This window comes from Meriones unguiculatus, chromosome 11 (assembly GCF_030254825.1).
Source record: "Meriones unguiculatus strain TT.TT164.6M chromosome 11, Bangor_MerUng_6.1, whole genome shotgun sequence".
Classification (NCBI taxonomy): Eukaryota; Metazoa; Chordata; class Mammalia; order Rodentia; family Muridae; genus Meriones; species Meriones unguiculatus.
Genome location: NC_083359.1, coordinates 6,535,966 through 6,548,944, shown reverse-complemented (window position 1 = coordinate 6,548,944; position 12,979 = coordinate 6,535,966). Strand labels below are relative to the sequence as shown.

The 12,979-nt window shown below is 45.2% G+C and overlaps 1 protein-coding gene across 1 annotated transcript in view; it reads right to left on the bottom strand.

The window, feature by feature from the left end:
- Positions 1–202: 202 nt before the first annotated feature.
- The window catches only part of Myocd (myocardin), a 48,542-nt gene continuing 35,765 nt past the window's right edge, over positions 203–12,979 (bottom strand). Inside the window, exons 9-12 of the mRNA XM_060363496.1 lie at positions 11,040–11,183; positions 9,973–10,101; positions 7,588–7,645; positions 203–5,644 (exon numbers count right to left, since the gene is read on the bottom strand). Of these exons, the coding sequence (XP_060219479.1) occupies positions 5,073–5,644; positions 7,588–7,645; positions 9,973–10,101; positions 11,040–11,183 (903 nt within the window). The 3' untranslated portion in view covers positions 203–5,072. The remainder of the gene's footprint in view (positions 5,645–7,587; positions 7,646–9,972; positions 10,102–11,039; positions 11,184–12,979) is intronic.

The window sequence follows — 12,979 nt, the reverse complement described above, 5'->3', positions numbered from 1 at the left end:
AAGCGTTCATTGTGTTGGTATGACTACCAGTGAGCACAGGCAGGGGCTTTGGAGGTGAACAGGTCAAAGTCTGATGCTGGGCTCTGCTAGTTTATAAATTATGTCACCCTAGACAATTTACTTAGCCTCTCTCAGCCTCAGTTTCTTCATCTGCAAGATGGGGGTCACAGCGGGACCCCTTCTCTGGCTGCTGAAAAGAGAACATAAAGTAACATGTATAAAGAACATTGTATGCAGGCATGGCATATATATGGTCAAGGAAAAATGCTTACATCTCGTTAAAATAAACATTTTATTTAAAAATATATGCATTTTTTTAAAAAAAGAACACATGCCAACTTTGGTATTTTAGCCATTGCTTCCTTGCTCTACCAACCACATTTCTTTCATAGTATACCAAGCAAAGGAGACCGACATGAAAACATCACCACGGTGGGGCCAAGAGAATCGTGCTTGCTTCCTTGTTCTTTCCAGAACACTGCTTCGTGTTCCACTGAGGGCTGAATTTCATCTCCCAGCAAACTTCTGCCCTTGGTTCTTTGGACAAGTTCATTGGGACTGAGCCCTGGGAGCAGTGTAGGTCCTGCTCCCTTGGAAAATAGTTAAAGAGCTTCCTGGACCCCCCCATGCTGTGTCCCTTTGCAGGCGAGGCAATCTAAATGATGTAGCCTCCTGATGCCCATCGTGGGAACACGCGGTGGGAATGAACAGCGGAGTCTGCAGGGGTTCTCTTCTGGGAGGACCATTGATCCCCTAGATCAGAAGGGAGCTCAGTCCCGCTCACTGAATCCAGTGGGACCTAGAACAATACCCCTGGCAGATGGCCACAGAGTTCTCTCCAAACTCCTTTCTGTCTTGAAAACACTTCCTTACAGATTGTCCTCTGCTGGTGAAGGCTTCTGGACACAGCTCATCAGCTCCCAGCGCTATGGGACCATCTTGTTGTGGGGCCTGGACTCTCCATGTCTGTTGATGTTTTCTGTCTAGGGAAATCTCACGAGTATCTGCCTCTATACCTCCTTGCAGGTTTGTGTTGTGACTTGGGATAGAGGCAAAAAGTGTGCCCTCTACACTTTCCTTATTTCCAAAGGGCTACTCAGCCCCTGAAGGTCTGTGTCCTTCATTCACGGTCTGCATCAAATGGCCAGCCCTCGGATGGTATAGGTCATGTGGGAGTTTTCAGTCTAACTAGCTCTAGGAAAGCTGATCAAACATAAAATAAATAACTTTTGAGAAGAAGTTGTTTTAAAAGCTTGCGGTAGATTTTATTCATTTTTGTCCCCAACTGGTGGTTTTGAAAGGTATAAGCCTGCCAGCTCATAAACTCGAACTCTCCAGACAGAGGTCCTGGTGATGCTCCTGTTTACAGGTGGAATCACTCCGTTGCTCAGAAAGCCTTCCTTCTTCTGAGTTTGTGTTTTACTTTTTATACTATGACATCATAGTATAAAAGGTTTATGGGTCAGGAAGTTGGACCCTGATTTTCTTTTCTCCTTCCTTTCTTTCTCTGCCTCCACTCTTTCTCCTTCCCTTCCCTTCCCTTCGCTTCCTTACTTCCATCCATCTATCTATCCATCCATCCATTCTTCCTTCCTCTGCCCCCTCCTTCTCATCCCCTCTGCCTCCTTTTTTCTCCCCCTCCTTCTTTCTTCTTCATTCTTTTTCCCTATCTCCACTGTCTTGGTAACATTGTTAGAAGTAGAAGAATGATTACAGAGCCCTGGTTTACTAGAAGAACTTGCATGGGGGTGGAGGTGGAAAGGAATTTGGACTCTTTAGATCTAGAGGGACCTGCTATCCTGTAGCCACCATATGAATGACTGCCAAGACTCTCCTTACTACAGGGACATCTCAGGCCTTTTAAATATGTGGCCACTTGAGGCTCTAGGAACCCTGCTAAACCCAAGAGTGGCCATTTCTGCACATCTCTTAGCTCATGTCATTACGAGAGGATGTGACTGATTAAAAGAACCTAAAGTAAAAAACTAACAACAACAACAACAAAAAGCCCAATAGGAGACAGCTGAATGAACATGAGTATTTGAGCCATCTTCATCAATCCTCTCCCAGTGATCTCCAATCTCCTACCTTTGCTATGAAGACAGGATACACATGGCTTGGGGAGACTGTGGGAGCAGGCTGAGACCAAGTATCCAGGGACCCAATCTAGCTGTATTGGCTTGCACTAGCAAACCAGAGCCATCTTCCCTTTCGTTTACTTTGAAGTGTGTGTATCAGTTTGAATAATATTATAAAAAAAATCCTCCCCACAGTCTAGTTAAAAACAGAGCTGTCTAATCACTCAGACAGGAATTCCCAAAGGGAAAATTATTACCATTCAGATGAGGGTCTGGAAGGCAGGGCACTGTGTGGGTTTGTTTTCCAAGGAAATAAGGAGGGAATAGCACACATGGTCCAGCTGGAACCTTGAAAAATGTACAGGGCAGCAAGCTTCATACAGACTCAGATGAAACATCAGCTTCGGGGTCAAACCGATGTTTGGAATGTGGCAGTAAAGGTTTCCCCCCACAGCTTCATCTTCATGCTAAGCTTTGCCTCTGGATTTGTGGTTCTGATGATAGACATACAAACACAACGAAAAGACCCTTTCAGGAACAATACAGATGGAGGAATGTCAGAACAAATCCCATGCTCCCTTTAGACTCTTCTGTAAGAGGAGGCACTGGCCTTGGCGGCCACTGATGGTGAGGCCACTCTGTCCTAACAAGTCCAGATTCGTTGCCAGGCTCTGACCTCTCACATCCATATTCATTGCCAAGAGGAGCTTGTTCAGGGCAGCAAGTGGCTATGAGCATTAGGTTGGAGTCCTTAGTCATACACAGAGAGGCAATGTGTGGTCTGGTCGATTAATCAGCAACTCACGGTGAGAAAGGCCACGCATGGTTCACAGCAGACTGAGGGTTCAAGGCACTCCAAATGCCACCTTTCAGAAACGTGCGCACATATGCATTCGCATACATATGTGGGCATGTGTGTATACACATACTCCATACACACATGTATAGAACTACATGTGTGTGCACATCTGTTTTTTTCCTTCCTTACAATAAGATCTGGTGGCTTCCAGAGTAGCAGTCACAAAAAAACACTCAGTGTTCAAACATTCTTTTTAACAAGTTGACAAATGGAATGATTTCTAAATCTTTGGTTTATCAAAAAGATAACTTCTCAAAAATTCACAACATTGTTGACTATTTTCGCTATAAGTGCACAGTGAACTTTTTTTCTTTACAAAAGAATAAAACAGTGCCTTAGTGATTTAAATTAAAACAAAACAAAAAAAAAGAGCAATAGCTACTTTCTACAGCATGCAACATCATAATACTTGAACTGGCGCCACAGTGAACTTCAAAGGGACTTGGATAATCTGTGTTGTCTCCCTCTGTCCCCAGTACCCTGACAAAATACAAGGGCAGCGAGAAGCACTGATCAAGATAGCAGTCCTTCACTCTCTCATTGTTTTCTGCGTGCAATCACGCTTTTTTCGGGGGAAACTTGACTGAAATGTTCTCTGTGGTAGATGCCACCCTGATTTATCTTCACTCTGTAATGATTTCCAATTTCCCCAGAGCAACACAAACCAAAGATTGTCCATAAATCAAACATGAATAAAACAAGCTTTGTGACCAATGAGCCATGTCCCCAGTTTCTTCCTAAGGAAATTCTTGTGAATTCTGTTAGCAGCCAATGAGCATGTGAAGAATGAATTTGGCAAGAACGTTTAGACTTTTAATGTTCAAAAAATGGCTTTGATATAAATATGGAAGCTTGTTAGAGCTGAAAACCTCTCCTTCCCTTACATGTGTGTGTTTGTGTATTTGTGTGTATGTGTGTGTGTGAGAGAGAGAGAGAGTGAATGAGAGAGAGAGAGAGAGAGAGAGAGAGAAAGAAAGAAAGAAAGAAAGAAAGAAAGAAAGAGCTCATCAAAACCAAAAGAGCCATAAAGGATTGGTATCTTGAAAGGAAAGTAGTGAGCAGAAGATAAACTGAGGTGAACTTCTATGTCCATAACAAGAAAAGAAAAGAGAAGAAGAAGAAAAAGGAGTTGGCCCTGTATATTAGTCCTGTAACAGCAATCCATAGTATGTCTTTCCTGGAATGTTAAATATACTGTTTTCTATTTCTAACTTCCCAGTATGGCTCCCTGGGCCTCCAGTCGCCTTTCTGATTGTCTCTCTCTAGTCTTTGGAACTAGAGGGAGTTATATTTGTGGTTCTGATGATAGACATACAAACACAACGAAAAGACCCTTTCAGGAACAATACAGATGGAGGAATGTCAGAACAATTCTGACCATGGCATGAAGTTTTGTTTTTGTTTTTGTTTAACCTGTTGCACATCATTGATGAGTGTAGAAGTGGCAGAAAAAAATGGGCTACTGGTTTAAAAGCAACACATTCTGGGTGCATTGTGTCGACAATGCTAGTGAGCTGTCAGTGGTCACCAGTACAGTAAGACACGTTGGGTGTTGAGGGACACTTCTTTTGTTGTTTTGATTTCCTGGGAATGGATTGGTTCTGCTCTCTATTCTGCCTTAAGGACTCTATCTGTAATAGGACCTGCTCTTCCAAAAGATAAGCGATGGGCACATGGAAGCGTCCTCTACCACAGGATGGCTTCCAGGACCACTGGGGACTGGCTTCGCTGCATACCCTTAGAGGCTTTGTCCTACCCCAGAACGTTTAGTAAATTCATAACAAAAGCTCATAGTGTTGGCTTATGTCCCAATAATGCCTGGGACAAACTATAGTGTGAACTTACGGCCCAGTAATGCCTGAGACAACCTGTGGGCTAGAAAAATACTGATAGGAGATAAGGCAGTGAAAGACATTTTTGACGTTCTTATTCTGAGAAAGCACATTTTGAATGCTAGCAGAAATTACATTACACATTTTAACGACTGACTCCTGTTTGTTCTAGTTGATTGTCACAGAAACCTCCATTCCCCCTTCCCTTTCCCCCTTTATCTTTTAGATCACACAGTATCTTTGGTTGTGTGCCTTCCCCGTGGAATTCCTAGTGAGCTCTCACAGCACTTGTACCTCAGGTGTTCACCACTGCTGTAAGTGGATGTCCATGGGGGAATTCAAATTGAGATCTGTGACATCCAGGAAATCGAGGTTGAAGATGCTGGGGCCGCTGGTGGGGAGGTTGCTGAACCCTGGCGTGGAGCTGGGTGGGGTAAGGTCCAGCCATTCCATCGTTTCCCAGGGAGATTCTGTGAAGCTCAGCTGCAGACCACTGCTGTCCACTGAAGAAGGTGACAACTGTGTATGCAGAGGGGACAGCGGCCCAGGCAAGAGCTCATGAGCACTGAAGAGGTCTTCGGCAGCCTTCCCTGGGAAGCCATCCATGATCCCGTCAAAAGGAGGCTCCTCGCTCCCGATTTTGAGGAGGGTAAGGTCGCTCACCTTTCCTACAGGGCTGTGAGAATTCAGTAAGACTTCTAGGTGTTCTTCACCTTCGGGGGCATAGTGATCGAAGGAGATCTGGCCTCCTGAGGATGCCTGTTCAAAGGAAGCGGAGGGCTTGGGGAGGGTGGTGGGAGAGCTGCGCGAGGACCCGGGCATCTTTGGGAGTTTTTGAAGACATGAGTGATCTTCCCTGGCATCGGCTGGCATTTCTGTTGGCAAAACACAGTGTGAATTGTTAAATCACCCTGAACTGGCCATGCCACATGATGAGTCTTGGAATAAATGAGGTTCTCTGAGAAAAGCAGAGAAGATGATCATGCTTCCCTGCTCAGCAATTAACCCTGGCTTTACCTCTACCCCTGCTTTGTCTCTCCGTTTCCTCTTTCCTAATGTTTCCCCAGATACCCCTGCCTTGGAACATCCACTCTGTTATTTTCAAACTCTTCTCTAGTGGCTTCCTTGCTCCCTTCACCATCACTGGTTGCCATGGGAGGACATGGCATCTCTGTCATACTCTCTGCTGGGCAGCAAATGAGGATGACCATCATTCCACAGCTATTTTTCTATGGCTGCTTCCTTCTTACCACTCTTCAGTGGTTTTTAGGGAAGCCTGTTTCCCTACTTTAGGACTTCAGCTCACCCCTCTTCTGCTGCTGGAACCCCCCCTCCGTCCAGTTCACAGTCATTTTGCCAGGTCAGTGTTTCTTATTTTTTTAAGGCTATCTTAGAAATCACACACTGCTCATGCTGGCTTCTCAGTTCCTTGTTCTTCCCGTCCACCCCAGTGATGCCAGCATCCCCACTCTATTGGATACCTGGAGCCTCATCCTTGCACAGCCCACCCTTCCAAGAGCTCTGTCTTAAGCAGGTTTCCCACTGTCTGTCCTTTTCCTTTCCCCTCTCCAGCTCATGTATAAAGTACTCCAGGTCAATTATGTCTAAACCACTCTGAGGCACCCAAGCCACTGGTTGTACTATTTCACCATTGCATGTCAGTACCTCCCACATTGCTTCTTTCTCTTTTTTGGACCATATTCTCTGATCTGCTGTTACAGTCATTTCTACCTCTTTGCCCTTCTCTCTTAGCTTAGCAAAACTCTCTGCCCCAATAAATTCTCATCTACTTTCTCTTAGCCTGCTCCAAGTTACCTGGAGATAGAGAACAGTAATACAAATGAGCAGGATGCATTCACCTTCAGCTGATGACACCAGGCTCTCTACTTGCATTTAATTCTACCTTACACACTTGCCTTTCTCTATAAAACTCCACTCTTTCATAGCTAACTCGTGGTTATCCTTTCCTAGATTCTCCCACACCCCCTTCGTGTCCTCACTATTCTGCCTTCCTACTTCAACAAAAAGGAGGAACAGCTAGTATGGACAGCCATCTTCCATCATGATACCCAAATACACACACACACACACACACACACACACACCTGTCCCTACCCCTTTCATTTTCCTTCTTGTCATGGTAAGAAACACTAGGGTTCTTGCTCACTGTCCATTTTCCTTACCAGACTATATTCCACAGAAACAAGGACTTATCTGCTGGAGAACTGAGCTTAACATGGTACCTGGCATTCCATCTGTGAGTCCTTTGCTACCTCCTGTTAAACTTCAAATGCTGTTGATTAAGGGTTCAGCCCCGTGTTCTCATTTGACCTTCACACATGCTCCTTAGGACCTCTGATTCTGTAATGTTTCTTGAATGAATGATGAATGAACACACTGGTTGCCTTTATTGCTAACTTGAGTAACATTTAAGCATGAATGGGTCATCCAATGGGAGATGGCTGATTGAGTTTGAATAGCAAGCACAATGCTTCCACTAACTTCTTGCTTTTTTCCTTTTTCTTTTTGTAATTAGGAAGACAGCAGAAAAAATGATGTAGCAACAGAACACACTTACAGGGACAGGGATGAGTTGAAGGTGACATGCAAAGTACCCCTAGGATAAAGGTGGTGAGGAATCACCCACTGCAGTTTCCTTCTCTGACAAATCACATCTGAAGCTCAGAGGAAGTGACTCTAACAACAGACCCCCTGCTGTACCAGAGTCAGTGTGTGCCTGACCTTGGACATAAGAGGCCATGTCCTAGAATACGCACAGGTGGAGGTGCCTGACGGACAGTGGGCAAGGCAGTCTCACCTCCACTTTCGATGAGGACATCCAGGAGTTCATCCATCTGCTGACTCCGAGTCATTTGCTATTGCAGGTTAGCAAAAAGAGAGCAGAGAGGTTAGAAGGCTACACTTACTTCTGTATGGAGACACCAGAAGCAGCATTGTGGGGATTTGAACTACGCTTGCTGAAGCGTTCAAAGAAGCATAGTACAATAGAGCATAACATAAAACTTGTAAGCTTAGTCTTTTAAAGTATACATTCACTTTTAAATACAAACATCAACACTACGTACCCACGAGCTCTTTTAACGTGCAAAACTAAAACTCTACATCCATTAAACACCACCTTTCAATAGCTGTTTGCCAACACCAGCAGTCACCATGCTCCTTCCTGCCTCTATAACTATGACCTCTCTTGGTCTTGAACTGAATGGTGCTCTGCTGTGTGACTCTGCCCACATTTTTATTTCCATTTGCCTGTTGGACATTTGAGCTGTGTCTACTTCTGTCTGAAGTGAAGAATATCATTATGAGCTCAGTTAGACTGGCTAAAGGGCTTCAGTCTGTGTTTGATTAAATCTTAGTGTAAATCATACACAGATAATCCACTGGGCAATAATCCAAGCCAACAAACGAGAATGAGAAAGATGGGAGAGTGATCCTCGGCTTCTGATTCAGGTCAGCTGTCTGGGAAGTTTCCATCGCAGGACCAGGCACCTTAAGACAAGCAAATAGCCCTTTCTCACTTTGGAAGCACTCATGTACGCCTCTGTTTGGTTGCTGTTTGATGTGGCCCAGGAAGTAGGTTTCAGCATTCTTGGTTCGTTTTGCAGAATCTGGGAGTCTGTCCTTGCCTCTGCTCATCTGAGTTCTTAAGCACAGCCTTGCTTCTCCGGAGTTTTCAGAATTGACAAAGCCTACTTGGCATGACATCTGCCTTGGTTCTGATTTCAGGGGAGCAGAGGTCAGGCAGCACCTGACATGGATGCTCTTTTCTGAGTTGGGTACAAAGATATTGGTGTCACATAAGCTCTAACTACTTGAACTATGCATCCTTCAGCATCCTCAGGGCCTTATTTCCAGGAGCCCTCACCCCTGGGTTCCAAACCTTTAGTCAAGTCTATAAAATGACTTAGTCATTTTACAGACCGTACAGCAGTTTCCTTGCCTTGCAAGTCATCTCTGGAGCTTTCTACCTAATATGATGTAAATGCCGTAAGAACAGTTACTGTCCTGTGTGGCTTGGGGACCGGTGACAATAAGAAAGGACAAGTGCTCGATACAGATGGAACAGTTATGTGCCTATCACAGCATGTGAGATTTGACTCCTGATGCTCTGATGTGCATGCCAGCAAGACCAGCGATCTGTGAAATGGTGAAGTGGCCAAAGGCTGATTCAACACAAGACAGACAGCCCTTTCATCTGGATGGACTCCACATCACATTTGGCATGCAGCAAGTCCAAGGGTTTGCCTGTGAGAATTTTCAGGACTTATTTCCCTAATGTGTTCAATCCATGACTGGCAGGATGCAGACATCGAGTGCTGACTCTGTAAAATCATCCGTGTTTTTCCTTTCCTTGCTTTTAAAATTCTGAAGCTCTTTGAGCACAGATGTAATTGTTGGAGTCCACGAACTTCCCTGCATCTGCTACTCAGGTTCAATAGCCATCAACACTGCATCAAGGTCATTGAGTCTTAAAGCTAAGAAGTTGGGAAAGTGTAATATTCATAATTGCTCTCACAATAGACGAGCCCCTATCATGTGATGATATGATGAGGCAAGTACTAGATTATCCAACCTTAGTGACGGTGGCAGGTGACAGAGTTGGCACTAAGGCCAGGCCTTGTGAACACCTGCTTAGCCCATTCTCCCTGAATCATCCAGCTGTTATGAGCCTTCCTCAGTTACCATGGTGTACGGCTAGGTAAAGACACTGTAAACTAATATTAAATAAACTAATAGACCAAAATGTATTGCACACACGAACCCCACTGCATACCCTAGCTCAACAACACAGCATGCTGGAGATCACCTGTTTTCTCTTGCGATTGGCGGTTGATTGGGAATTGTGGCTCACTGTGCCTGCCCAGAACCCAGAACACTGTACCACACACTACCAGCTCATGATAAAGCCCACATTCAAAATGTAATCTGGACTGAATGAACACCATATAAAATGGTGTACCATAAAATAGAAAAAGTCATCAGCAGAGCCATCCTAACCTGGAGCTATCTGTACACACATATAGCACTATCTGCAGCTCATATGGACATACTTTGTTCACTCTTTTGAGGAGACACTCAGCCCATTCACTCTCAGAATCCACAAAACATACAATGCCTGTTACTACAAAGTTCTGTCCACTGAGCCTGTTATTGAACGGGAGAGAACCAGCCTCGTGATTACCTGCTTTACTGCATCTTCATAGGACGGGGGCTGGGTTATCTCTGAAACCGTTGAACTTGACTTAGAAAAAGTTGGGGATGGAATTGAAAACTTTGGCCCCACCTTGTCAGATGACTGTAAACCAGTTGCCTGCAAGAGGATATAATACGGAGAACAACATTCACTCCATGGGTCCCAAGGGACGATGCTTGTGTTCTAGAAACCACAGGCCCCATTGAGAAAAATGTCAAATACTAGTCACATAAGCCGGAGATGGGAAGATAGTAAACAACACTAACAGGCTAACAGCAGTTTGTGCACCGTGGGTTTATTGTTAGTGCAATCTTAGTGGAACTCCCTGGTTTATTTACCTTCCTGAGGTGCACCTTCTCTCTCTCCCTCTCTCTCTCTCCCTCTCTCTCTCTCTCTCTCTCTCTCTGTGTGTGTGTGTGTGTGTATGTTTCTTGGAGACAAGGTCTCACTATGTAACTCTCCTGTCCTGGAACTGACTTGTAAACCAGCCTGGCCTTAAAGCTTCTGTGAGATCCACCTGCCTCTGCCTCCTGAGTGCTGGGATTAAAGGTGCGTGCTGCCACACCCAGCAGGTGAATCCTTTACTACATGACAAGAAAGGGACACGAGCTCAGTCTAATGCAGAGGAGTTCTTCAACCCATGAACTTTCAGAACAGTTCATTCCCTGGGTCAATTCATTCCAAACTGGGCCATTGTCCCGCAGTTACCATGAGGGTGGCCTTCCATGGGTGCCTGGCCTGTGGGAGTGCCCATTCCTTTGCTGACTTCAGGCATGTGGCTCAGGTATGCCTGAGCACACCTCCACCTTCTCCTACTCTCTTGCTCTGGGAGTTTGCCACATCCTCAAAGCGTCACATCCCCACTCCTGTCACCAGCTTATGCGCAATGTCTTATAGCCTCTACAGAGACTTGGCTCTGGATTCCAGTTTTCCATGTCTTTACACGAATCTGTTATGTGTCTGTCTCTGTCTCCAGCACTATTCATCCCTAGAGGCTCCATTTCAATCCTCAACCTCACAGAAATAGGTTTGTTGTCAACTTCTCCGGTACTGACCTTTGGATGAATAACTGGGCTTTTGGGACAGGGGTTGAGCCCAGCACTATGACTGCCGTCTGCTTGGGTGCCAGAGAAGGGCTGGTGGAGGCTGGAAGATGGAGGAGAGAAGCTAGGAGGATGGCCTTCGTGTGCCCCTGAGTTCTGTAAAAAGGAACACATGACAAATTAAAGACCTAACAGCACACTTGAGTGTGGCTTTAGCTGACACTTCTGGCCCCTGTGTTTTGCCCTCAGGTTTTCTATTAGCAGGTGAGAGTATCTAAAATCTGGCTTTACTTGTATTACCTATGGATTACAAACTTCCACTAGTTCTCATGTATCAACAACATAGACTCTGAACACCTCACCTGTCTAAGTGTTCAAAGCTCTCCATGACTGTAGGCATTACTTAATTCAGGAACCTAAATTCTCCTCCTGTAACCATGCCTTATACATGTTACCTACCTATTTTGGTTCACACGGGATATCTGCTTTGTTAGACTTTCTTAAAAACCTTTGGCTCCATGGACAAAAGACAAGGCTGTTGAACTCCTGACCTAGGTTTCTCATTTCTGGTGTCTTTTTAGTGCCTTCCAGGGCTTTGCTAGCTCTTTACCATTAAGTTCTTCCCTACCCACGTAGTCTGTGCTGCATGGTTTAATGCCACAGACCAGCATGTTATTTGCTCTTCACGAAATTGCTACTGTCTCTTATAGAGTCTTTGTAAACAACAAATTATCGCACTATCTTATTTCTCCCCATTATCACTGATATCCTCGAAGTGTGAAATCACGCCCCAAGCCGTGTCCCAGGGGCTATTTTTACCCTTGTTGCCTAGACACTGTGAATGCAGTCGATGTTTAAGAACAGCGTTGATACCCTGTTTTAGTCCCGTTCCTTCCAGTATGCCCTGGCAGGAGTGGGCACCGCTGGTGTGCATGTGCTGTTCAGGTGGGCTTGTGAAAGTGTGCCCTCATCACCTCCAGCCATGCTTCACACCCTCGGGGTAGCAGCATTTCACTAGGAGCCTTAAAAACCAGCCGACCCTGGGGTTCTAGGCAGTTTTAATTCCTGGGTCTCATTTTTCTCAATGGTGAACGAAGCCACTAAACTGGAGCCATCAGGTTGCTGTGACAGTGAAAGAGATGGCCCCTGTTCATGAGTTGGTGCTTGGCAGGTGCTCACTGAGGATCAATGTGGGCTGTCTTAGATCTTACACTCTTTGACAATGTGGCTTTCTTTTTTTGGTCGGTCTTCTGTGCACTTTCCTAATAACCCATTAGTTTTGTGAACCAAAGGAAAGTCTTTGCTACCATGTTGGGTGTACGCTTTTGAACTGTCAGTCTCACGGGTCTTCTTCAGCTCCCTGGCTTTATTTCTGATCCTTCTGCATTTCACTTATGTTCTAACCCCAGGGCCCTTTCACCTGATGCTTCTCCAGAGCCTCCCTCCCAAATATTTAACAGTGTTTCCTCCTGCACCTCGCTCAAGGTTTCTCTTCAACATTCCTGACCCTTTAGTGCAGACTGTAACCTTTCAGCCTTCTCAGGCAAACCAGTCCCTCTACTTTCTCTACAAGATGGACCATTTATTTCCTCAGCACCTATATCCTGTCTTCCTCAAGGACTAAAGAGCACCCCTCACATTCCCTTTACACCCCCCATCCCCCCAGAGTTCAGCGCATAAGTAGGGCCTGGTTTTGTAGATAACATTATACTGGAAAGTTATACATTGTTGCAAAGCTGTCTATGGGCACTGGAAAGCTACAAGGGTGAAGCTGAGGAGTTTGGCACAGAAGTTACGATCTCCAGACATTTGCCTTCCAAGCCTTTACAGAGCAAGTTTGCCAACCGGTGATGCAAAGGCTGGCGGTGAAGGCTCAAGGACAGTTAAGTAGAGTTAGTGAGGTGCTGCCTAGGTTTTAAGAAACCCTTCACAGTTCTTTAGTGGTGGGAGTC